Source organism: Ochotona princeps, chromosome 16, assembly GCF_030435755.1.
Source record: "Ochotona princeps isolate mOchPri1 chromosome 16, mOchPri1.hap1, whole genome shotgun sequence".
Taxonomy (NCBI): domain Eukaryota; kingdom Metazoa; phylum Chordata; class Mammalia; order Lagomorpha; family Ochotonidae; genus Ochotona; species Ochotona princeps.
The window spans coordinates 50,322,403-50,344,605 of NC_080847.1; the positions used below are offsets into that span (position 1 = coordinate 50,322,403).

At 53.1% G+C, this 22,203-nt stretch overlaps 1 protein-coding gene across 1 annotated transcript in view; it reads left to right on the forward strand.

Annotated features, from left to right (window-relative positions):
* The first annotated feature begins 2,422 nt into the window (after positions 1 to 2,422).
* SPTBN4 (spectrin beta, non-erythrocytic 4) overlaps positions 2,423 to 22,203 on the forward strand; it is a 67,696-nt gene continuing 47,915 nt past the window's right edge. The window contains exons 1-5 of the mRNA XM_058674737.1: positions 2,423 to 2,617; positions 16,250 to 16,401; positions 17,026 to 17,199; positions 20,172 to 20,263; positions 21,073 to 21,153. Of these exons, the coding sequence (XP_058530720.1) occupies positions 2,443 to 2,617; positions 16,250 to 16,401; positions 17,026 to 17,199; positions 20,172 to 20,263; positions 21,073 to 21,153 (674 nt within the window). The 5' untranslated portion in view covers positions 2,423 to 2,442. The remainder of the gene's footprint in view (positions 2,618 to 16,249; positions 16,402 to 17,025; positions 17,200 to 20,171; positions 20,264 to 21,072; positions 21,154 to 22,203) is intronic.

Below are 22,203 nucleotides of genomic sequence, written 5' to 3' on the forward strand. Positions count from 1 at the left end.
ACTCCTCCCTGACCTGAGGTGGCATCATGGATGTCCACCTGCGTGAGGTGGGGTCGGCGCGGGTCGGGGAGAGAGGTGCGTTATCCGAGGCTGTGACACCCCCTCCCCGTCTGGCTGGCGCAGCCACCGCGTTTGCCTGCGTGGTGGTTGTGCGCGTGGCCGTGGCCACCTGGCTCTCCTCCTCCTCCACGTCCTCCCCGGGCTCCCCAAGACTACGAGAGTGGAAAAAGGGGGCGACGCCGCGGGGGCGGGGACCCCGCACCGCCGTGTGACACGGTGCGTGACACGGCCGCCCGTCCGCCGAGGGCGTGCGGGGCGCGGCGGTGGCGGGGAGCGTGTGGCCGTGACGCCGGCGCTGCTGTTGCTGCTGCCGCTGCGCACCACGCGCCACGGCCCGTGGGGGTACAGCTCGGGGCCCGGGGACGCCAGGGAGGCCCGGGGACGCGCGGGCGCGAGCGGGGCGGTGCGGGGAGGCGCGGCGGCGGCGGCGGCGGCGCATGCGGATCCGGCCGTGCGGCGGGGCCGAGCGAGCCGGGCCGGGCGGGCCTCGGATGCCCACAAGCGGGGTTGTCGGGCGCGGCGAGCAGCGGCGGGGCCCAGGTGAGCGGCGTCCCCCCACCTACCTGAGCATCCTTTCCCTTCCCGCAACCCGCGCACCCCGGAGTCCCTCCGGCCAGAGCGGAGGTGGGGGTTGGGGGTCGAGGGCTGAACCATCGCTGCGCTAGGGTCCTGCCCCAGGCCTTGGTCCTTCCCGTCTTGCTCCCTGGGTTCACCGGCTGGGGAGCAGCTGCGGAAGGGTTAAAGCCTCACCCTCAGCCCGCTCTGGGCACCATAGGCCAGTGTTGCCCCCGACACCCCTTCCCACCTGCCCTTCACTTTTTTCCTTCTCCGTTCATGTGTTAATGGCTCGGCTGCTAAGCGTCCACCCATGCCCAGGTATCCTGCATGGAGCAAACAGTTGGCACCACCTTTAGCGGGGAAGACAGCTGAGGCCCCGGGACCCCAGTTGAGTGCTACTCGATTCTGAAAGGGAACAGGGGATAAGGCAGGACTTGAACTCGTTTTTACTGGAGTCCAGAACAGGCTCGCTGATTTATTATAATATGGGTGACGCCAGGGATGACTATTGAGAGCTTTGCTGTGGGCCAAATACCACGTTCCTGGGTTCCCTGGGTTCTTAACTTGTGTGATTTTCAAACACTCCTAGCAAGGGGGGTGCTAGGATCATTACCCAGAGAAGGGAAGTGACCTGGCCAAGGTCACACAGCTGGTAGGCAGCCATATGCCCACTTACACACCTTTCCAGAGAAGAAAGGAAAAAACAGTGGGTTTAGCCAGGCCAGCTTCCAAGGGATGGTCTCCAGGACACCGACCCAGGTTCCTAAATGCTTTCTCTGTATCTTGTAGATGGACAATTGTGTGAGTGCTTGGAGAATCGGGCACCTGACCCCCCGGCACCCCCCTTTCTTAGTCTTAGATTCAGCTCTGGGGTCCAGGCGGAGAGGAAGGGCTGGCACTGTTGTGCCTGTGTTATTTGCAGTTTAGCAGTGTTCCAGGGCCTAGCTGTGGGGGTCAGATGGAATCTGCCAGTTAGCGATTGCCACAATTGTGCCGTGTAACAAAGCACGCGGAAAGCGTGGGCCTGAACCCATTACTAAGCATTTGAGGCTGAGCTCTCTACTCGGGCTTGGACTTTGCTGGAAGTTCTGCTGGTTTCTGTGAGCTTGCTCACAATAGCGGCTACAATAGGGGCATCACTGGCTGACCCTGGCTGGAATGACCGGGGCTTTGGATCTAATCTCGCCCTGACATATTTTTTCTCAGGCAAGCGGAAACATGCAGGAGCCCTTGAATGCTAGGCTTAGAACAAGCAAACCAGCATTTCGGCTTAATTCTGTTGACTAAAGCAAGTCACATGCCAAACCCAGGGTCAAGGAGTGTAACACATCTGTACTTCCCAAGTACACACCTTTTTCACCTGAACGGTTCAGGGATGGGGGTGTGGGCAGGACATGCAAGGAGTGCCTCAGTTTCCTGGTCTGTCAAGTGGGCGTCATGAAATAGCCCATCGTTCAGGAATGAAAGCTGTGGGGATTAAGTCAGAGGATGCGTATGTGACAGTAAGCATAGTGCAAGTGGCCAACAAGCGCTTGTAATAGCTGTGGCTGCAGGGTAGAACTCTGCGGGTGGCAATGTGATTGTTGTCCTAATAATTGTAACAGTGATAGTCAGCTGAGCCCTGCCCTGTGCCCGGCGCTAAGCCAGATGCTGCACCATGGCCCCGTGAAGTGGTCAAGGTGGGCATGGCAATCATTTGTTACGATGTCCACTCTAAAGATGGGGAGACTGAGGCTGCTGAGGGGCCAGGACATATAGCCAGGCTCCTCAGAGCCCAGGCCCTAACCTCCACCTCTTCCCTCCTCCCAGGCCTCACCTTTCCCCATGGCGCAGGTGCCAGGGGAAGTGGACAACATGGAGGGGCTGCCTGCCTCCAACAACAACAACAACCCAGCCACGCGCTGGGACAGCCCAGAGCGGGGCTGGGAGCGGGAGCCGCCTGCAGCCTCCACCACAGCCGCTTCGCTCTTCGAGTGCTCCCGGATCAAGGCCTTGGCAGGTAGCTGGAGAGGAGGGGTGGCCTCCTTGCCTCAGTGCTGGAGCTCTTGGTGGCCATGAGGGAGGAAGGGAGGGGACAGGGTTAGACTCTCTGGGTGTTGGCTCTGTGGACCAAGCTGCCAGGAGACATTAATGGGCACCTCCTGGTTCTGTGATGTTCAATAGTAGCTCCTAATACAAGTGTGTGGCTAGTGAGTACTTAAACGTGGTTGGTGCTGCCCGAGGGACTGTCCTCCGTTTCATTTTGTTTGAAGTCCTTTAAATCTAAGGAGCCACTTGCGGTTCTTGGCTGCCATATGGGGCAGCACAGCCTGGGAACCTCAGAAACATAACTCTCCCAGAAACATGGAGTTTTCCAAGTCCCACCCCCTTAGGATTCCCAAAAGTGGAACCATTGGCCTCTAGAATCCTGGTTGTCATGCTCAGAGATTCTTTGAACCTGAGACTTTTAGAAACACAAGCCTTTGGAAACATCAAACTTGAAAATCATAGATTTTGTCATTTGTCCCAGGATCTTAGGTCCTCGGAAACCTGAACTCCAGTCTCCATAGGTACCTGGGGCTTTGTGTTCCTGTCGCTATAGATGTTCACATTAGAAACATGGGTTCTGAGAACGTGAAGGAAGAGTGACTGTAACTCCTAGGAGTTGGCACCAAAGCCCTGGGCCCCAGGCCAGATGGGCTGGTTGGTCACCCTGCCCTGTTGTAGAGCGACACCAGTGAAGGCCTGAGCATGTGCAGTTACACACCACTGGTTGGGTAGGGTGGTGAACCTAGGACTTTGTGTTTATAGGGCTTTGGAAAATCAGAGCTGTTTAATGATTAGCATGAAACCCTTGGAGAAATGTAACTTTGTCATTCTAAGCCCTTACAATGTGAAACACGCAATAGGAGTTTGGTTCAGTGGTTGGGATGCCGATTGGGACACGCATATCCCCACATCAAAGGGTTCAATTTATTATTATCATTTTAAATTTGGAACTCAAAATTGGAGAGAATCTTCCATCTGTTGGTTCACCCTCCAAATGGCCATAATGGCTGGAACTAGGAGGGCAAGGCCCAAGCCAGGAGCCAGAAACTTCTTCTGTGTCTCCCACATGAGTGGTAGGAACCCAAGCACTTGGTCATCTGCTGCTGTTTTCCTAGGCCATCAACAGTGAGTTGGGTTAGAAATGGAGCAGCCAGGAGTAGAACTGGCACCCATGTGGGATGGCAGCATCATGGGCAATGATCAGCTTTCCCCATGTGCCGCACAGCTAGCCCTGGGTTCGAGTTCTGACTCCTGGCTCTTGGCTTCAGCCTGGCCCAATCTCAGCTTTTGCAGGCATTTAGTGAGTCAACCAGCAGATAGATGATCCTTGTCTGTCTTTCAAAATAAAGCAAATTTTCAAACTTGTGTACTCCCACAAAGGCCACAGTGACTATACCTGGGCCAATCAAAAGCCAGGAGCCAGGATCCTACTCTAGGTCTCTGCTGGCAGGGGCCTAAGGACCTGGGCCATCTTCTGCTGTTTTCTGGGATCATTGTGAAAGAACTCCATCGGAAGCAGCTGGGACTCTAAGCAGTGCCCAAGGGAGATGCTGGCATCTCACGGGGCAGCTTTACCCACTAGACTGCAATGCCAGCCCTGACATCACAATTACAGAGGGTAGTAAGAAACAGAAAGAGAGAGATCTTCCAGCCTCTGGTTCATTCCTCAAATGGCCACAACAGGAACTTCTGTGTCTCGCACATGAGTGGCAAGCTAAAGCAGGACCCTGGAACTGTGTCCAAGTGTCCCCCATGGGTTCAGAGGCCCAAGCAGTTGGCTCATCATCTGCTGATTTCCCAGGCACATTAGGAGGGAGCTGAATCAGAATTGGCTCCCATCAGCTGAGACTCCAATCAGTGTCCTGATGGGATGCCCACACCACAGGTAGCAGCTTTTTTGTTGTTGTTGTTGTTAAGATTTATTTAATTTTTTTTTGGAAAGACAGATATACAGATAGAAGCAGAGAGAGAAGAAAATTTTCCATCCATTGATTCATTCCCCATGTGGCTGCAATGGCTGGAGCTGTGCCGATCTGAAGCCAGGAGCTAGGAGCTTCTTCCAAGTCTCCTACATGGGTGCAGGGTCCCAAGGCTTTGGGCCATCCTCCTCTGCTTTTCCAGGCCCCAAGCAGGGAGCTGGATGGGAAGCAGAGCTTCCGGGACATAAACCAATGGCCATATGGGATCCCAGCGTATGCAAGGTAGGATGTAGTCATAGGCTACTACACTAGGCCCCACAGGTAGCAGCTTTACCTACTATGCTACAGTGCCAGCCGATTTTCTAATATATTTGATCCTTGACTGAATCTATAGATTATAAAGACAAGTGGGAGTAAGGTTGTTGGACCTTTGTAAGAGGTCTAGCAAGAGTGTCACATGAAGCAGAGGACAGCTGGGTGAGTGGACAGGGGGCTGTGGGTACCTGCAGCATACCGCTCCAGTGAGCAGCTCTAGCCATGGGGCATGTGTGGACCCAAAGTCACCAACTCTGCTGTCATCTGGAATTTCCCAATTTACAAGAAGACATGGGCCCGGTGTAGTAGCCTAGTGACTAAATCCTCCCCCTGCATGCACCAGGATCCCATATGGGTGCCGGTTCGTGTCCTGACTGCTCCGCTTCCCAATCCAGCTCCCTGCTTGTGGCCTAGGAAAGCAGTTGAGCACGGCCCAAAGCTTTGGGATCCTGTACCCACATGGGAGACCCAGGAGAAATTCCTGGCTCTTGGCTTTGGATTGGTTCAGCTGCAGCCATTGAAGTTATTTGAGGAGTGAATCAGTGGATGGAAGATCTTTCTCTCTGTATCTCTTTCTCTTTGTATATCTGCTTTTCCAATAAAAATAAATAAATCTTCAGTTTTTTAGAGGTTTATTTCTATTTTTATTGGAAATTCAGATCTACAGAGGAGAGACAGAGAGGAAGATCTTTTATCCACTGATTCACTCCCCAGGTGGCCACAACGGCCGGAGCTGAGCCAATCCGAAGCTAGAAACCCAGAGCCTCTTCCAGGTCTCCCACGCAGGTGCAGGGTCCCAAGACTTGGGCTGTCCTCAACTGCTTTCCCAGGCCACAAGCAGGGAGCTGGATGGGAAGTGGGGCCACTGGGATTAGAACCAGCACTCATATGGGATCCCAGAGCGTGCAAAGTGAGGACTTTAGCCACTAGGCTACTGTGCCAGGCCCAATAATAAATAAATCTTAAAAAAAAGGATGTGTGCCACAAAATATGAAGCAGCTTCAGCTGTCAGTCACCAGATCGTCCCTGTAGGCTTGAACCCGAGACGAACGTTTACTGCACCAGACTCCAACTGTCTCTGTGGACTCAGAATCTTGACTTCGAAAGAGTGTGTTGGCTGAGAATTCTAAAGCGTCCACAAAATTCCCTGAGCGCTCTCTGTGCTGGCCAACTCGAGGGACAGCGGTGACAGAGCCAGCTGGGCATCCTGGGGCCTGATCCTATGGGAGAGACAGAACCAAGCAGACATAGATGACCCAGACAGGTCATGGGCTGCTGCAGCAACACAGGCGGAGGCTGGGATGGGGAAGTCCGGGGGCCTATGGGATCCCCTAGGAGATATTTGATCAGTGTAGAGGGATTCCTAGATGCCAGAGACCAGCTCCAGCTCGGAGCTCACAAAAGATGTATGGAGTTGGCGTTTTAAAGATAAAGAGAAAAGATGGATCACTATAATTTCATGATCGTAATGAACAATGCAAGAAAGCTGACCGCTTTATAGAGAAAACCTCACAAGCTTTCGCACAGACTTTTTACGTCATGGTCAAGTGGATATTTCCAAAGATAATTCTGCAAATGGTTTTACCTTAGAGCAGGGCTTTACCCATTCTGACCTTGCAGCCAGCAGTTCCTCAGCGGGCAGCACATTAATCAGTAATACACCCCTGCTACATTTCTCATTCTACAAACTTGTCAGTTAGAGGACAAAATATATCACAGAGGGAAAAAACAAAGATCAGAAACAAAAAACTTTAAATGTAAATTTCCGCTACAACTGTTGGCTTACAACCCCTGAAGTAGCTTGAAAGCATGTTTTACAGTGTTAGTACAAACATGCTTGAGCTCCTCCAGCCAAAGGATCTCAGGAGCAGCCAAGACAAATTGTTGAAGGCCCCTCACCAGACGTTGTCAGTGGCATTAGTGTGAAAACTCACATCAGTTCCAGAGACCATTGCACAAGGGCAAACCACAATGCATCAGCACATCTCAGGGCAAGTTGAGTGTGTGAAACTGCAACGAAGTGGCTGTAGGGACATCTACCAGGCCTTGCCATACAGCTGGGTGCTCCTTGTGGCCTTGCCAGCAGGGGAGCCGTTCTCTTCGTATCTTTGTGTGTCCCAATGACACAAAAACTGGGAGACCTCGGCTCCCAGCAGGAAGAGGTGAGATAAGAACCTAAAACCTTGTTTCAGAAAGCATGTGTTCCAGAGAAATGTGAGGATTTCTTTTAAAGAAAAAAATCATCCACTTAGATTTTTCTGATTGTTATTTTTAAAATACTTTATTTATTTGAAGATCAAGTAACACAGAGAGAGAAACCTCCCACAGAGAGATCTCCCATTCATGATTTCATTCTTCAAATGGCCTCAGTGACCAGAGCCTGAAACTCAATGACCAGTTTCCTACATGGGTGGCAGGAGCCCAACTGTCTTCCACCACTTTCCCAGGTACTTCAGCAGGGAGTTGGACCAGAAGTAGAGCAACTGGGAAACCGGCCCCACAGATGGTGACTTAATGTGCTACACCACAATGCCAGGCCCCTACCATTCTCTTTTTCTTTTCTTCTTTTTAAAGATTTATTTATTTTTATTGCAAAGTCAGATATACATAGAGGAGGAGAGACAGACAGGAAGATCTTCTGTCCGATGATTCACTACTCAAGTGGCCACAATGGCCAGATCTGAGCTGATCCAAAGCCAGGAGCCAGGAATTTCTTCCGGGTCTCCCACACAGGTGCAGGGTCCCAAGGCTTTGGGCCGTCCTCGACTGCTTTCCCAGGCCACAAGCAGGGAGCTGAATGGGAAGTGGAGCTGCGGGATTAGAACCTGCTTCCATATGGGATCCCGGGGCGTTCAGGGCGAGGACTTTAGCCGCTAGGCCACGCCACCGGCCCATTTATTTATTTGTTTTAAAATTAGAGTTTTATATCGAGAAAGGAGAGGTCTTCCTTCCTCAAAGGACTACAGTGGCTAGGGCTGGGCCAGGCTGGAGCCAGGTGCTTCATCTGGGTCTCCCATATGGATAACAGGGGCCCAGATACTTGGGCCATCTTCTGCTGTTTTCCCAGGCCCTTGGCTGCGAGAACTGGACAGAAAGAGGAACAGCCAGGACATGCACAGTGCTCACGTGGGATACCATACTGCAGGTGGCAGCTTTACTTGTTAGGCAGCTTCTAGAATGTGGGCATTGTAACCCACATTAGGGCCAAGCATGCATGCCCCTTCAATTTCCGTGCCTCACCTTTATTCCTTCAACATACTTCTCATGTGAACCTTTGCAGGTGGGTGATTTTGAGAAAATGCGTCTTGCTAGTGTGTGTGTTTGTGTGTATGTGTTTATAATGAAGTAGTGCATGCATACAAATTGGTGAATACATCGTGAGTTTCCACTAGTTCTGCCATTGACCAATTACATCAGAGGACAAAACCCAGGTCAAGCAGCAGAATCAAACAAGTGTTACATGTGAATAATAGCAATAAAAACCTCAGTGAGTGGTAGCCCCAGAGAGGCCCCCAGGCTCCCTGCCTGGGACTGCCAAGGGTAGATGCTACTGTGCATTGTAGCATCACGGGGCTCATCTTGCTGGTGTCTGAACTTGGTGTATGTGGGATCATGAGGCATGTCCCCTTCTATCCCTGACCTCACTCGGCTCTGCATCTGTGAGGTCCCTCCTTGTCTTCTTTGTCTTGCAGCTTATTACTTCCAGTGGTTGTTGCCTGCTCCACAGTATACATGTGCCGGAGTTCGTCCAGCCACCCACCGAGCCTTGTACAGCTGGGCTGAGTTTAGAACAATTGCAAATGGTGGCACTCAAAATTTTTTTTCTTTTTTTTTTTTTCATACACTATTTCATCTTCCAGAGGTTCACAGCAACCAGGGTTAAACCAGGCCACAGTCAGGAGCATAGAACTCAACCTGAGTCTCTCATGTGGGTGACAGGGGGCCCAAGGTATCTGAGCTGTCATTGTTGCCTTCCAGGCTGGGCATTAGCAGGAAGTTAAAGTTAGGAGCAAGGACATGAGCCCGGCACCCCCATATGGGACATGAGTGTCTTATGCAGCATTTTAACCATTGCCCCATGTGCCCACCCCTAGTTCCTGGTGGGCGTGAGCACGTGTTTCTGGAGGAGAAATGGTTGGATCCTGGAGGAGGTGTCTGTCAGACTTTATAGGAACTGCTACCAGGTTGTGTCCCCACCAAGAGTGTCCCAGCAGGTCCCTGCTGGCCCCTACCCACGCCGGCTGTGGAGCAGCTGTGTCCCTGCAGGCCTCCAGCAGGTGCACATCCCAGTGTGGCTCCATTTTGCCTTTCTCCAAGGGACCCTTGGAACCTTCACTACCCATCAGATGGAGTCTGTTCTCAGATAACTAGCCATTTGAAGACCCTGTGGGGAAATGCTCTTCAAGTCTTTTGTCCATTTTCTTGCTAATTTATCAACCTTTTCCTGGTGATGTTGTCAGATGCGTTGTCAATATTCTCTGCCACTCTGTTTCAATCAGGCCTTTCAACGAACTGTTTAGTTTTTGTTTTAGATTTACTTATTTGTGGGCCCAGCATGGTAGCCTAGTGGTTAAGGTTCTTGCCTTGTCTGCACCAGGACACCATATGGGCATCGGTTCTAATCCCGTCAGCCCCGCTTCCCATCCAGCTCCCTGCTTGTGGCCTAGGAAAGCAGCTGAGGACAGCCCAAAGCATTGGGATTCTGTACCTGTGTGGGAGACCCAGAAGAAGCTCCTGTCACCTGGCTTTGGATTGGCTCAGCTCTGACTATGATGGCCGCTAGGGGAGTGAATCATCGGCTGGAAGATATTCTTTTCTGTCTCTCTTACTCTCTGTATGTCTGGCTTTCCGATAAAAATAAATAAATAAATATTTTAAAAAAGGAAGACCGTTGAAATTCACAAAAGGGAACTTTATTTTTCAAGATTTTTTCCCATTCATTTGAAAGGCAGAATGACAGAGAGAGGGAGAGACACAGAGAATAACAGAGAAAGCCCTTCCATCAGCTGATTCACTCCACACATGGCTGCAATGGCCAGGGCTGGCCCAGGCTGAAGCCAGAAGCCGGGAAATTCATCCCAGTCTCTCACACGCGACAAGCATTTTGGTCACCTTCTGCTACATGAACAGGGAGCTGGCTCTGAAGTGGAGCAGTCAGCATTCGAACCCAGCACTTTGATAAAGGAAGCTGGCATTGTAGAGGTGGCTTGGCCCACTATACCACAATACCACCCCCAGGCATTGTGTCTCTTCCTGACGACGATAAAGGGAAGCTCCCAAATACTTTGGTGTGGGGACTCACAGGTGCTTTTGGCACCGCAGTGGGCAGGGACTTGGTGAGGACCAAGTTGGAGGTAGGGGAACCTGTTAGGAGGCGGTTGGGTTTGGACTCAGAATGCAGTAGCAGGGTGGAAAAACAGTGGACCCAAGAGAGATATCGAGGAGGTAAAGCGGCCGGGCTTGCTGACTGTTGCACGGCAGTGGTTTCAACTAGAGGCACTTGTGTCCAACCTGCAGCAAGGAATTCCAGCAATGTTTTGGGATGCTTTGAGTATAATCACTGTGTGTGTGTGTGTGTGTGTGTGTGTGTGTGTGTGTGTGCACATGCATGCCCAGTGGGGTGGGTGCAGAGGCAAGCATGGCTGGCAAGGTTGTGCAAGGCACAGGGCAACCCCCCACAGCTAAGGGGACGTCTCCAAATGGCCACAGTGCTGAGGTTATGCTGCCCTGATTCAGATTTGGGGGAATGAGGAGGAGAAAGAGGACAGAGTGGAAAATGGTCTCCAGGGGCTGGCATTGGTGCAGCGCATGAAGCTTCTGTCTGTGACACCGCCAGCATGCCACAGGTGCAAGTTCTAGCTGTTCCACTTCCAACACAGCTTCCTGTTACTGTGCCAGGAAAAGCAGTAGAAGATGACCCAAGTGTTTGGGTCCCCATACCCATGTGAGAGACCTGGAAGAAGTTCCTGGCTCCTGTTTTTGACCTGACCCAGTCCTGGCTGTTGCTGCCATTTGGGAAATGAATCAGTGCATGGAAGACTCCATTTCTCTCTGTGTGTTTTAAGATTCTGTCTTTCAAATAAATAAATGTTTACATAGTTAATCAGGATGCAAAAATAAATCTTAAAAAGAATGATTTCCAGGATTCTGGCTAGAACACACTGATGGCCGTGGTGTCATGTTCCTCAGCCTGGGAACATGGGGTGGAGTGATGGATCCAGGCTCGGCGCTGGGAGCTTGGCGTTTGCGGAGAGAAGCTCGTGAGATGACTGATGAGTTGGGTGCTCAGGAGTGAGATGTGCGACTGCAGGGCCTGGCTGTGTGGATGGAGGCGGAAAGAAGAGGCGTGGCTGACATGGCCTGGGAGGTACAAGCCGAGTGAGACATAGAGGGAATCACACGGAGTTAACACATGGAAACAGGGACAGGCCAGGGAGGAGGATTTGGCCAGGGGACTGTGTGGGGGACAGAGAATTGGGCGGATAACCAGGAGGACTAAGAGCAGGAGGCGTGTGCAACCCCCATTGTTGCTGATCCGCACGCCTGGGTGGCCTGCCTCTCATGTGCTGGCGGAGAGGCCAGGTAAGAGAGTGGGACTGGTGTTGTCCCGTAGGTGACGGCTGCTGACCTTGAGGTCAGTCACCCCACAGTGGGAAGGCAGGAGGCACTTCCAGGTACCTGGAATGGAGGAATGAAGGCAGCACATACATACCAGTCCACAGCAGTTAGCAAGCAGAGGCAAGGCAGGCTGAGAGACCGATGTCTAGAGCAGCCAGAACCTCAGTGTGTGCAGGTCCTGATGGGAGGATGCTCATGGAGGGAGGTGAAGCTGACCCCTCAGGAGAGGGTGCTGTGGGGCTGCTGGGACACCTTGCAACCCCTGTCTCAGTGGTGGCTCCAATCTCTGGTTCCAGCCTAGCTACTCCAGGCTCCCCATCCAGATCCCTGCCAATGCTCCTGGGAGGCAGTTGACAGACCAAGTACTTGGGTTTCTACCAGCCCAGTAGGTGACTGGGATGGAGTTCCCAGCTCTTGGCTTCGACCTGGTCAAGTCCTGGCTGTTGTAGCCATTTGGGGAGTGAACCAGTAGATGGAAGATCTCTCTGTCTCCTTCTCTCTGGGTCACTCTGATTTCCAAGTAATTAAATAAATGAAATAATGAATCTTTAAAAAACTGGACCACATGGAACCTGCTCCCTCTGCCCCGCCCTGGGAAAAAATAATTTCACCCTTTTCTCCTCCCACCCCCTCTCCCCCATTGCTCAGGCAGGATTTGCATGAGCGCTTGTTGGCCAGCCAGGGTAGAGGCTTTGGGACACAGTCATAAGGAAAGCATGCAAAGCTTACAGCCCAGCAACAGGACAGACTAAGCAAAAGCATAAAAAAAAAAAAAAAGCAGAGTTAGCTAGGTGGTGAAAGATACTTTAAAAAAATTGTAGTCAGGGAACGCTGTACTAGGGCGAAGCCATGAAGGAGATAAAAGATTTGTCATATGGTTATTTGGACATAAAAGGCTAGTGGCAGTGCCTCTGGGGACCCAGGGAGGGAACCGGTGCACCCCAAGGATGGCTGTGTGGTGACAATGGTCATGGGAGGCCGATGACGTCCACTTTAAGGGCCACTTAGTTCAGTGATCCTCTCTCCCTGCCCCCAGCCCCAGCAGCAACCCATGGCTGGGTCTGGACAAGGGAGACGTTTATGTGGAACTGGGGTTGGGTGTTGCTGGGATGTGATGGCACAGCCAGGAAACTGATGAAAGAGGAACTGTCATGAAGCCCCTGGGGTCTGTGCTGGAGGGTGGGCAGGGGGAAAGGGACACAGGGCCCACGGGGGAAGGAGCTCTGGGTGGTGGGATGGGGCCTCAGAGGGATCTACCCCACCTCGGCATTCATAGTTTTTTTTTATTTTTACCACATATAAAACAACCAGAGAAGGATGCAATTTCTTTTTAATTTTTAATTTTTATTTGAAAGGAGATTTACAGAGAGAAGTAGAGAATTGTTTTCCATGTGTTGGTTCATTTCCCCAAGTGCCTGCAATGGCCGAAGCTAAGCTAATCTGAAGCCAGAAGCCAGGAGCTTCTTCCAGGTCTTGCATATGGCTGCAGAGGCTCCCTGCTAGTAGCTTGCGAGGGCAGGGAGGATGACCCCAAGTGCTTGGGCTCCTGAGTCCCCATGGGAAGCCTGAAGGACGCTCATGGTTCCTGGCTTTACACTGTTAAGACTATTTGGGGAGTGAACCACTGGATGCAAACTCTCCCTCTCGCTGTCTCTTTCTGTCTTTCCTGTTCTCTCAGTAACTCTGCCTTTCAAATAAAGATAAATAAATCTGGGCCCGGAGTGGTGGCCTAGCGGCTAAAGTCCTTGCCTTGAACGCCGGGATCCCATATGGGTGCCAGTTCTAATCCCCGCAGCTCCACTTCCCATCAAGCTCGCTGCGCCGCGGGCCCAGCGAGCGCTCCCTCCGGCACTTGGCTTCACTTTCCTCAGTCTCAGTTGCTTTTAGTCAACTGTGGTCAGAACATATTAAATGGAAAATTCTGGAAATAAGTCCTCAGTTTCCAATAACAGTGTATGTATTATTTATGATAGCATATTGCTTTTAAAAAGGCAGAGAAAGAGAGAGAATGAAAGAGGATTACTGATTTTTTTTTGTCATATGCTATAATAACTGTGCACTTACGGGCAGGGCTGAAGCTGGAAACCAGGAATGCCATGTGAATAGCAGGAACACAGCTGCTCATCACGGCCCCCCCAGGGTCTGCATTACTAGAAGGAAGCTGGGACAGGATGTTGAAACAAGGCATTCTTCTTTTGAAAATTTCTTTATTTATTTTTAAAGATTTATTTATTTTTATTGAAAGGCGAACATACAGAGAGGAGGAGGGACAGAGAGGAAGATCTTCTGTCTGATGGTTCACTCCCCAAGTGACCGCAACGGCTGGTGCTGAGCCAATCCGAAGCCAGGAGCAAGGAACTCTTCTGGGTCTCCCACACAGGTGCAGGGTCCCAAGGCTTTGGGCCATCCTCGACTGCTCTCCCAGGCCACAAGCAGGGAGCTGGATGGGAAGTGGAGCTGCAGGGAATAGAACCAGCACTCATATGGGATCCCAAGAGTGCAAGGCGAGGACTTTAACCACTACACTATGGCGCTGGGTCCGAAAATTTATTTTTTATTTTTTTTTCTTGAAAGACCGAGTTACACAGACAGAAGGAGAGACATAGAGAGATCTTCTGTCTTCTGGCTGTCTTCCCAGATGGCCACAAGAGCCTGAGTTGAGCTGATCCAAAGCCAGGAGTCAGGAGCTTCTTCCAGATCTCCCAAGTGGGCGCAGCAGCCCAAGCACTTGGGCCATCCTCTGCTGCACTCCCAGGCCACAAGCAGAGAGCTGGAGCAGCCAGGACAGGAACCAGCACCTATGTGGGACGCCAGTGCCACAAGCAGAGGCTCAGCCTACTACATCACAGTGCCTGCCCCTGAACCAAAGCATTCTTGTGGGACATGGATGTCTGACTCAGTGTCTTGATCACTCGGTCAAATGCTCGCGATGTATGTGGTTATTATTGTGCTATGTTACTCTTGGTGGTGGTGGTTTCTGCTGAATTCATCAGCCACTGCTGTGACAGGTGTGCATGTGCAGGGAAGAGCGCAGTACTGTGCATGTGTGGCTGGGGGCTAGCCACAGCTTCAAAATACACTGGGGGGTCTTAGAACATAACCTCCATGGATAACTGGGGAGACTACTGGATACTCAAGATCGTTGGAAACCTGTGTCCAGGGGAAAATTTGCACACAGATGTTCATTGGAGCATTATTCAAAATAGCTGGAAATTGGAAAAACCCCAAAGCTGCAAAAAAAAAAGTGGAAAACTGCGGTGTAGCTACTTAGGAGGCTAGTTTGTCATGTTAGTGAATGAAACGCTGATACCTAGGCAACACAGGTGACCCCGGACAGCTTGTTGAATGGGAGAAATCAACCACGTGAGTGGCCATGGTATGTGCGATCCTGTGAATGCCAAACGCCAGGGACAGATCAGTCCATACCAACCAGAAGTAGATTAGTGGTCGCGCAGCCCTGGGGAAATGGGGGGTGCTGACTGCAAAAGGCTGTGGCATTTCTTTCTGGGGTGACAAGAGTGTTCTAGCATTCTATGTTGCGATGGCTGTGCAACTCTGTACGTATGCTTACAAACCCTGAATTCACACTTAAGACAGACAGAGAGAGAGAGAGAGAAAGGCATATCCCCTGGTTCACTCCTCAAATATCCACAGCAACAAGGGTGGGGTCAAGCCAAAGCCAGGAGCCCAGGACTACCCTTTGGTCGCCCCGTGTGGGTGGCAGGGATCCAAGGACTCGAGCCATCACTTGCTGCCTTCAGGGAATGCACGTTAACTGGAAGCTGGATTGGAAGCAGAGGAGCGAGGACTCGGACCAGGCACCTGGTGTGGGATGGGGGCATCCCAAGCCGTGCCACCACCTGCCCCTGAATTTACGTTTTCAAAGGGTGAATGTTAGAGTGGATGAATTATAAGTAATATTAAGACTGTTATTTAAAGGGGGAAAAAGAGACAGCAAGGGAATGAGAAAAGTCTCCAGCAATTTTCTTTCAGCGCGGGAGGCAGAAGTAGCTGGTGTTCTGCCATGCCCTGCCATGGGTGAAACTGTCAGGTGCTTCCTCTGTGCACCAGGGAGGTGGGTGGGAGGGCCATGTGTCTGCTCAGGGCTGCTGCTCCAGGGGAGGGATGCAGGAACAGTGACCCTGGCCTTCAGGTTCCACTTGGCCCAGTGTGTCCTTTCTTCCTCTTCATCGCTGCCCCCTCACCTGCTCCAGGCAGTCTTACTTTTCATCTCTAAATCACTCCTCCTGTCCCTACAGCTTCTGCCCTGATGTAGCCACCTCCTCTCCTGGTCCCTGCCATCTCCTCCCTGGTCTGCCGTCTGCCCTCTTCACCCTGTCTGATCCACAGGATGTACAGCAGCCAGGGACACTCCTGAAGCAGAACTCTCGGCTTCTCCCCCTAAACCTTCCATGGCTCCCCAAAAATCACTCGTGTGTCATCTGAGCCTCCCACTATACCAAGACAAGGTGATAGATCTTCCATCTGCTGGTCGGCTCCTCAATGCCCCCAACAACTAGGAAGAGTGCACATCCAGACAGTGATAAATGAATGAATGTGTGATGACCCCGAGGCCCCAGCAGGGCTTGCTATGAAACTCTGAAGTACAGGGAAGCTTGGAGAGGCAGGGAGGGCCACTAGATCGGCAGCCAAGGGCAGGGAAGGCTCCTGGTGAGAAGCGCGTCCCTGCGGAAGTGGCCTGGTCCTGGGATTGCCCGGGAGCCAGGGTCTGACCCAGGCCCTTCTTCCAGATGAGCGGGAGGCAGTGCAGAAAAAGACTTTCACCAAGTGGGTGAACTCCCATCTCGCCCGCGTGGGATGCCACATCGGGGACCTCTACGCGGACCTCCGAGATGGCTTCGTGCTCACGCGGCTCCTGGAAGTGCTGTCTGGAGAGCAGCTGGTGAGGGGCTGAATTATGAGAAGGGGTCCGAAGGGAGCCTGGGCCTGGGGTCTCAGGTAGCAAGGGGCCCAGCTGGGGAACAGGGACAGAGTTCTGAGTCGGAGTCCATGAATAAGGGTGTGGGGACCCAGATGGTGTTGCGTGCCACGCGGGTTGGACAGCGTTTCTCATCTGAAGCGGGGACGCTTGGAGCTCACGGAGTCGTGAGTTGCATGGCCTTGAACAGGGACGAAAGCCACTGGTCCGGATAGAGGAATACATTAGGTCTGGGGCCTGGGATGGGGCTGGATTGGGTTGGGTGTGACTTCAAGGGGGCGGGAAGGGAGGCAGCGAAGCTCAGGCCCCCAGAACCAGGTGATGTGCTGGGGCTGGGAGAGAATGGAAGAGGCGGGGCTTCCTGAGAAAGGGTGTGGCTTGAGGTTTGGGATGGGGTTTCAGTGGAAGGGAAGGGGGAACTTAAGACCTGTGTGCCTCTAGAGAGGGCTCTGGCTATCTCTAACGATGCGGGGTGCTAGGTCCATGGACAGACCGAAGGGACGGGGCCCTGGTGTCGGACAACCCCAGGGATTATGGCTGTGAGCAGGGCAGAGCTGCACTGCCCGCCCGACGCCCTTGCTACCCTAGCCCAGACCTACGCGTGGTCGTATGCGGATCCACTCGTTGGAGAATGTGGACAAGGCGCTGCAGTTCCTGAAGGAGCAGCGCGTGCACCTGGAGAATGTGGGATCACACGACATCGTGGACGGAAACCACCGGCTGACGCTGGGGCTGGTGTGGACCATCATCCTGCGCTTCCAGGTGAGCCCCTGGGACCCCTGCCCAGACCACCCACCAGTGGCACCTAGGGGGATGTTCCCATCCCTTCACTCATTGAAAAAAGTGCTTTAAAAATAGATTTAACTTTATTCCCCCCAAAAGGTTTCTTTTTTATTTTACTTGAAAGAAGGTGGAGGAGAGAGAGAAAGAGATCTAGTAGTTCTTTCCCCAAATGGCCACAACAGTCAGGGCTGAGCCAGGCCGAAGCTGGGAGCCTGGAACTCCACCCGGGTCTCCCCCAGGGTGATCAGGGTGTAAGCACTTCAGCCATCAACTGTCTGCTCCCAGGATACGCTACATGGAACCTGGATTAGAAGCAGGGTACCTTGTACTTGAACTTTCTGTTGTTATTATTTCAAGGCTGTTTCCAGAAAAAAGTAGAGAGAAAGAACCTTCTGTTTACTGGTTCACTCCCCAAATGGCTGGAGCTGCACCAGTCCAAAGCCAGGAGCTTCCTCTGGATCCCCTATATGGGTGTAGGGGCCCAGGGACGTGGCCATTCTCCATTGCTTTTCCAAGCCATCAGAAGTGGAACAGGCAGAACTATGAATCGGTGCCCATATGGAATGCTGGTGCCACATGCAGACGCTTAGCCTCAGATGCCATGGTGCTGGCCCAGGGGGCTCTTTCTAAATCCGATTATGTACCTCTCCTTGATGAAACTCCCATCTGCCCATCTCAGAATAGAATTCCAATTCCTAATGCCAGCTGAGGCCCTTCCAGGACCCCCTGCCCCTTCCCTCTGCCCCCACCATCTGTCCCTTAGCCCCTTCAGTGAGTGCAGTGCCAAGTGTACTCCCCTGTCAGGCCTAGGCACTGCTGTGCCCCCATGCCTGCAGTGCCCCACGCCTGCAGTGCCCCCATGGCTGCCATACTCGCACTCCTGCAGTGCCTCCACACTTGCTGTGCCCCCATGCCTGCACTGCTCCCATACCTGCAGTGCCCCACGCCTGCAGTGCCCCCATGGCTGCTGTATCCCCCATACCTGCAATGCTCCCATGCCTACTGTGCTTGCATGCATGCAGTGCCCCCATGCCTGTCGTGTCCTCACTCCTGTTGTGCCCCCACGCCTACCATGCCCCCACGCTTGCCGTGCCCCCATCCCTGCTATGTCCCCACTCCTGCTGTGCCCCCACACTTGCCGTGCCCCCATCCCTGCTATGTCCCCACTCCTGCTGTGCCCCCACGCTTGCCGTGCCCCCATCCCTGCTATGTCCCCACTCCTGCTGTGCCCCCACACTTGCCGTGCCCCCATTCATGCAGTGCTTGATGTCTTCCTACTTGCACGTGCTTCAGCCACTAAATTCTCAGTCTTGGAAAGCCCTGTTTCTGACTACCACCATCTGAAAGCTCCCCACCACTAACCTGATACTTTATATCCCTTTTACTACTGTATCATCATCTATTCTTTACGGGGGGCTGGCACCATTAGTTAGTGGGGTAAAGCCACCACCTGTGATGCCAGCATCCCATATGTGCACTGGTTCGAGTTCTGGCTGCTCCACTTCTAATCTGGCTCCCTATTTATGACCTTGGAAAGCAGCAGAGGATAGACTAAGAGTTTGGGCTCCTACACCCGTGTGGGAAACCTGGAAGAAGCTCCTGGTTTCCAGTGTCAGACTGACCCAGAACTGGCCATTGCAGCTGTTTGGGGAGTGAGCCAGTGGATGGAAAATTCTCTCTCTCTCTCTCCATCTCTTTCTCTGTCTCTGTTTGTAACTCAGCGTTGCAAGTAAAAATAATAAATCATAAAAGAAACAGAGAGAAAGAAAGAAAGAAAGCAGGCACCTGGAGTGGAGGTGGCCACCAAAATTGGGGGCCGAGAGTCCAGGGAAGACTGTGATTGGAGTAGGGTGGGGCCTGTGGGCAGGTAAGTAGAGGCCAAGAAGGGCAGACCCGCAGGAAGTGGTGTGGCCCAGGGCTGCGTGCTGGGGAGTGACAGAGCTGCCCTGAGACAAGCCAAGCCAGAGGAACAGATTTGGTGGGGATACAGAGGCAGTCTAGGAAGTGGTGGGTTTTGATCGGGAAGTCTGCTGGCTCCTGGGGACGAGGACAGGTGTGAGCTCAGGGAACGAGAAGCTGTGAAGATGGGTGCAGGTGGCTGGAGCCCTGCCCTGGCTTCTGCAACTTCCTGGCAAGGGTTTGGTTCTCTCCCTGGAACTCAGCTACCCACACTCCAATCCTGAGTCCAGGAGCCACGTGTGCAAGGCCCAGCTGAGGCCATGGAGCCCACTTTGGGCTCTGGAATGTGAACAGAAAGCCTCCCCAGGATCCAGAGTGTTGCCACCGTGGTGGTGGTGGTTAGGGGTTGGGCAGGAAACCCGGCTAGTCCACAGATGAGGGTTGCGGACTGGGTGCGCCTGGAGTTGACTGAGGCTTCCCTGAGCAGGTGGTGTTCTAGTGACGGCCTGATGGGGAGAGGCAGGGCCACATGGAGTGCTGGGGAAGTGGTGCTCCAGACAGAGGGAGCAGCCTCTGTGGGAGGCAGTGGAGGCGGGACGACGCCCAGGATGAGTGAAGAGGCTCACAGGTGTCTGGTGTGAGACCTTTTGCCTTTGTTCGCAGGGCAGCCCCAGGAGCCCCTGCGGTGTTGAGGAGAGGAGCACATGGCTGAAGGGGAGTGCCCAAGGGTCCTGTGGAGAACAGACTGAGGGTTACAGGTCACTGCCCTGCCTTGGGCTGGGTGTAACGAGAGTTAGCCCTCACACAGCTTCATCCCTTAGTTTGGAAGATTCCCTGGGAAATGAGGCCCAAGACCCTGCAATGTGGATGTCCTGGTCTCGTCCAGAATGCGCCCTCACACTTCTGAACTCCACTCTGCACCCACAGCTGCCTCAGCCCAACCTCTGTCAGCTGCCACACTCCCTGGAGCAGGGTGGCAATGGGAGGCCTCCCAGCCTGAAGCTTTCCAGGCCCCTACAGCCTTTGGTTCTTTTTGTTCTGTCCCTTCCCAGATTCAAGTGATCAAAATTGAGACGGAGGACAACAGGGAGACGCGCTCGGCCAAGGATGCCCTGCTCTTGTGGTGTCAGATGAAGACAGCAGGGTAGGGCCCCTCCCTGCTGGCAGCTGGGCCTCACGTCCCACCCCCAACACACACACACCTTTGCGCTTCTGCTGCAGAGCAACTCAACATCCTCAGGCACCAAATCATACCCAAGGCCAATGAACTTGACAAACAAGCTCCTAACCTGCCAGAAGGTGGTGAGGCTCCAAGTCAGGTCCCTGAGAGCCCCTGGATGCCAACATCAGGGTCTGCTTCCTCCACTTCACCCCCAACCCAATCTCATCCTGTGTCCCGAGAGCTTTCATGGGCACCTGGCTGGACCCCTCAGCCCCAAGGCCAAGCTCGATTGCCACTCACCCAATGAGGGCACACAATCAGAGTTCTGGCAGATTGGACTGGAACATCGTGGCTTGGCTGTGGTGGGATCCCTGTCCTGATGGACCCTCAGCTGTCTGTCCTGTCAAGGGGGACATGGTCTGAAACTCCAGGACCCTCTGGAGAGCAGGCCCATGGTGCATGATGGTGGGGAGAGGGCGGCTGCTCTGTGGCCCAGCTGCGGTTGGCCGTGGATGCCTCTGGACATTTCTTCAGGCGTCTGTCGGCATTGCTGTATCTGCCTTCCCTTGTCTCTCTCCTCCCTCCTGCTTTCCTTGCTCCATCTCTGTCTCGCCATCCTCCTTGCCTTTGCCTCTCTTCCTCTCTTCTTGCTTCTCTCTCTGCATCTCCCTGGCTCTCCCCATCCACCTACCTAATCCTTTCTCTTTTTCTCTCTATCCATCCATCCTTCTCTGCCCCCCCCCTCTCCTCCCCTCCTCCTCTCTCCCTGTCTCTCCCCTCTGCAATTCCAGTTACCCGGAGGTAAACATCCAGAATTTCACCACCAGCTGGCGGGACGGCTTGGCATTCAATGCTCTCATTCACCGGCACAGGTACCCCCTGATCTGGGACAGCCCTGCCCCACCTCTTGCCCAGCACCCCACAGCCACATGCTTGTACACGTATGTGTGTAGACCACACACATGCACACAGAACGCACCCCTTCTTGGCCTACACATATATGTACATATCCATCTCCTTTTACACTCATGCTCGTCTCACTTGTACATAGACACACACTCCCATCCAGGCCACATCTGCTCTGAACACCTGGATATACATGTTCCCTCACCGACATGTGCACACACAGAGAACCAGGCACATCCACAGCCTGTACCTGCGGCTCCACGCTCTGCCACCCTCCTCCAACCTGGAGACTATCCACTTTGGGTGTGCACAGCTCCCTTCACATCCATCCATCGGGGCCTGGTACTTGCCTGGCTGATGCTCAGGCACCCCAACACACTATGCCCACACCATGACAGTGTAGGGCAACTGAGTCACAGCAGCCGGGAGGGTTGTGCCCTGATGTGTGTGTGTGTGTGTGTGTGTGTGTGTGTGTTGGGGGCACAGAAGCCAGATCCCAGTGCTGTCTGCTGTAGACACTCACTTATGACTCCTGTCTCATGCTCGTGGGGAAGCCTGGACCCACCTGCCCCAGCACACAGGAATCCGTCTGCGGAGTTGCTTGAGTGACAGCGATGTCCCCGAGTGCCTCTGGAGGACCAGGCGTTGTGAGCTGCTCCCACCGAGTCCGCTGACATGCACAGGAAGCTGTTGTGGTTATCCCCATTTGCGAGAGAGAGCGCACTGGAACCAAGTGTAGGATGTTAGGAAGAAGGTCTTCATTGCCCAAGCTTGGTGACAGCAGCTCCCGCTACCCTCCAGGAGCCACTGCACCCAGCCACCAAAGTCAGGGCTTTTTAAGCTCTCGTCCTCCAGTCAGCTTGAGAGCCACATAGTACACAGTTTCCATGTACAGGAGACAGGAAGGGAGTTTCCAGAGCCCAAAGTTTTCCTGTAGTTAATTAACCTAACCTAGTGTGATACGAGGCAGGAGGAACCAGGTGTGAGCAGCCTCCAGAGCAATTTCTGCGTTGTCA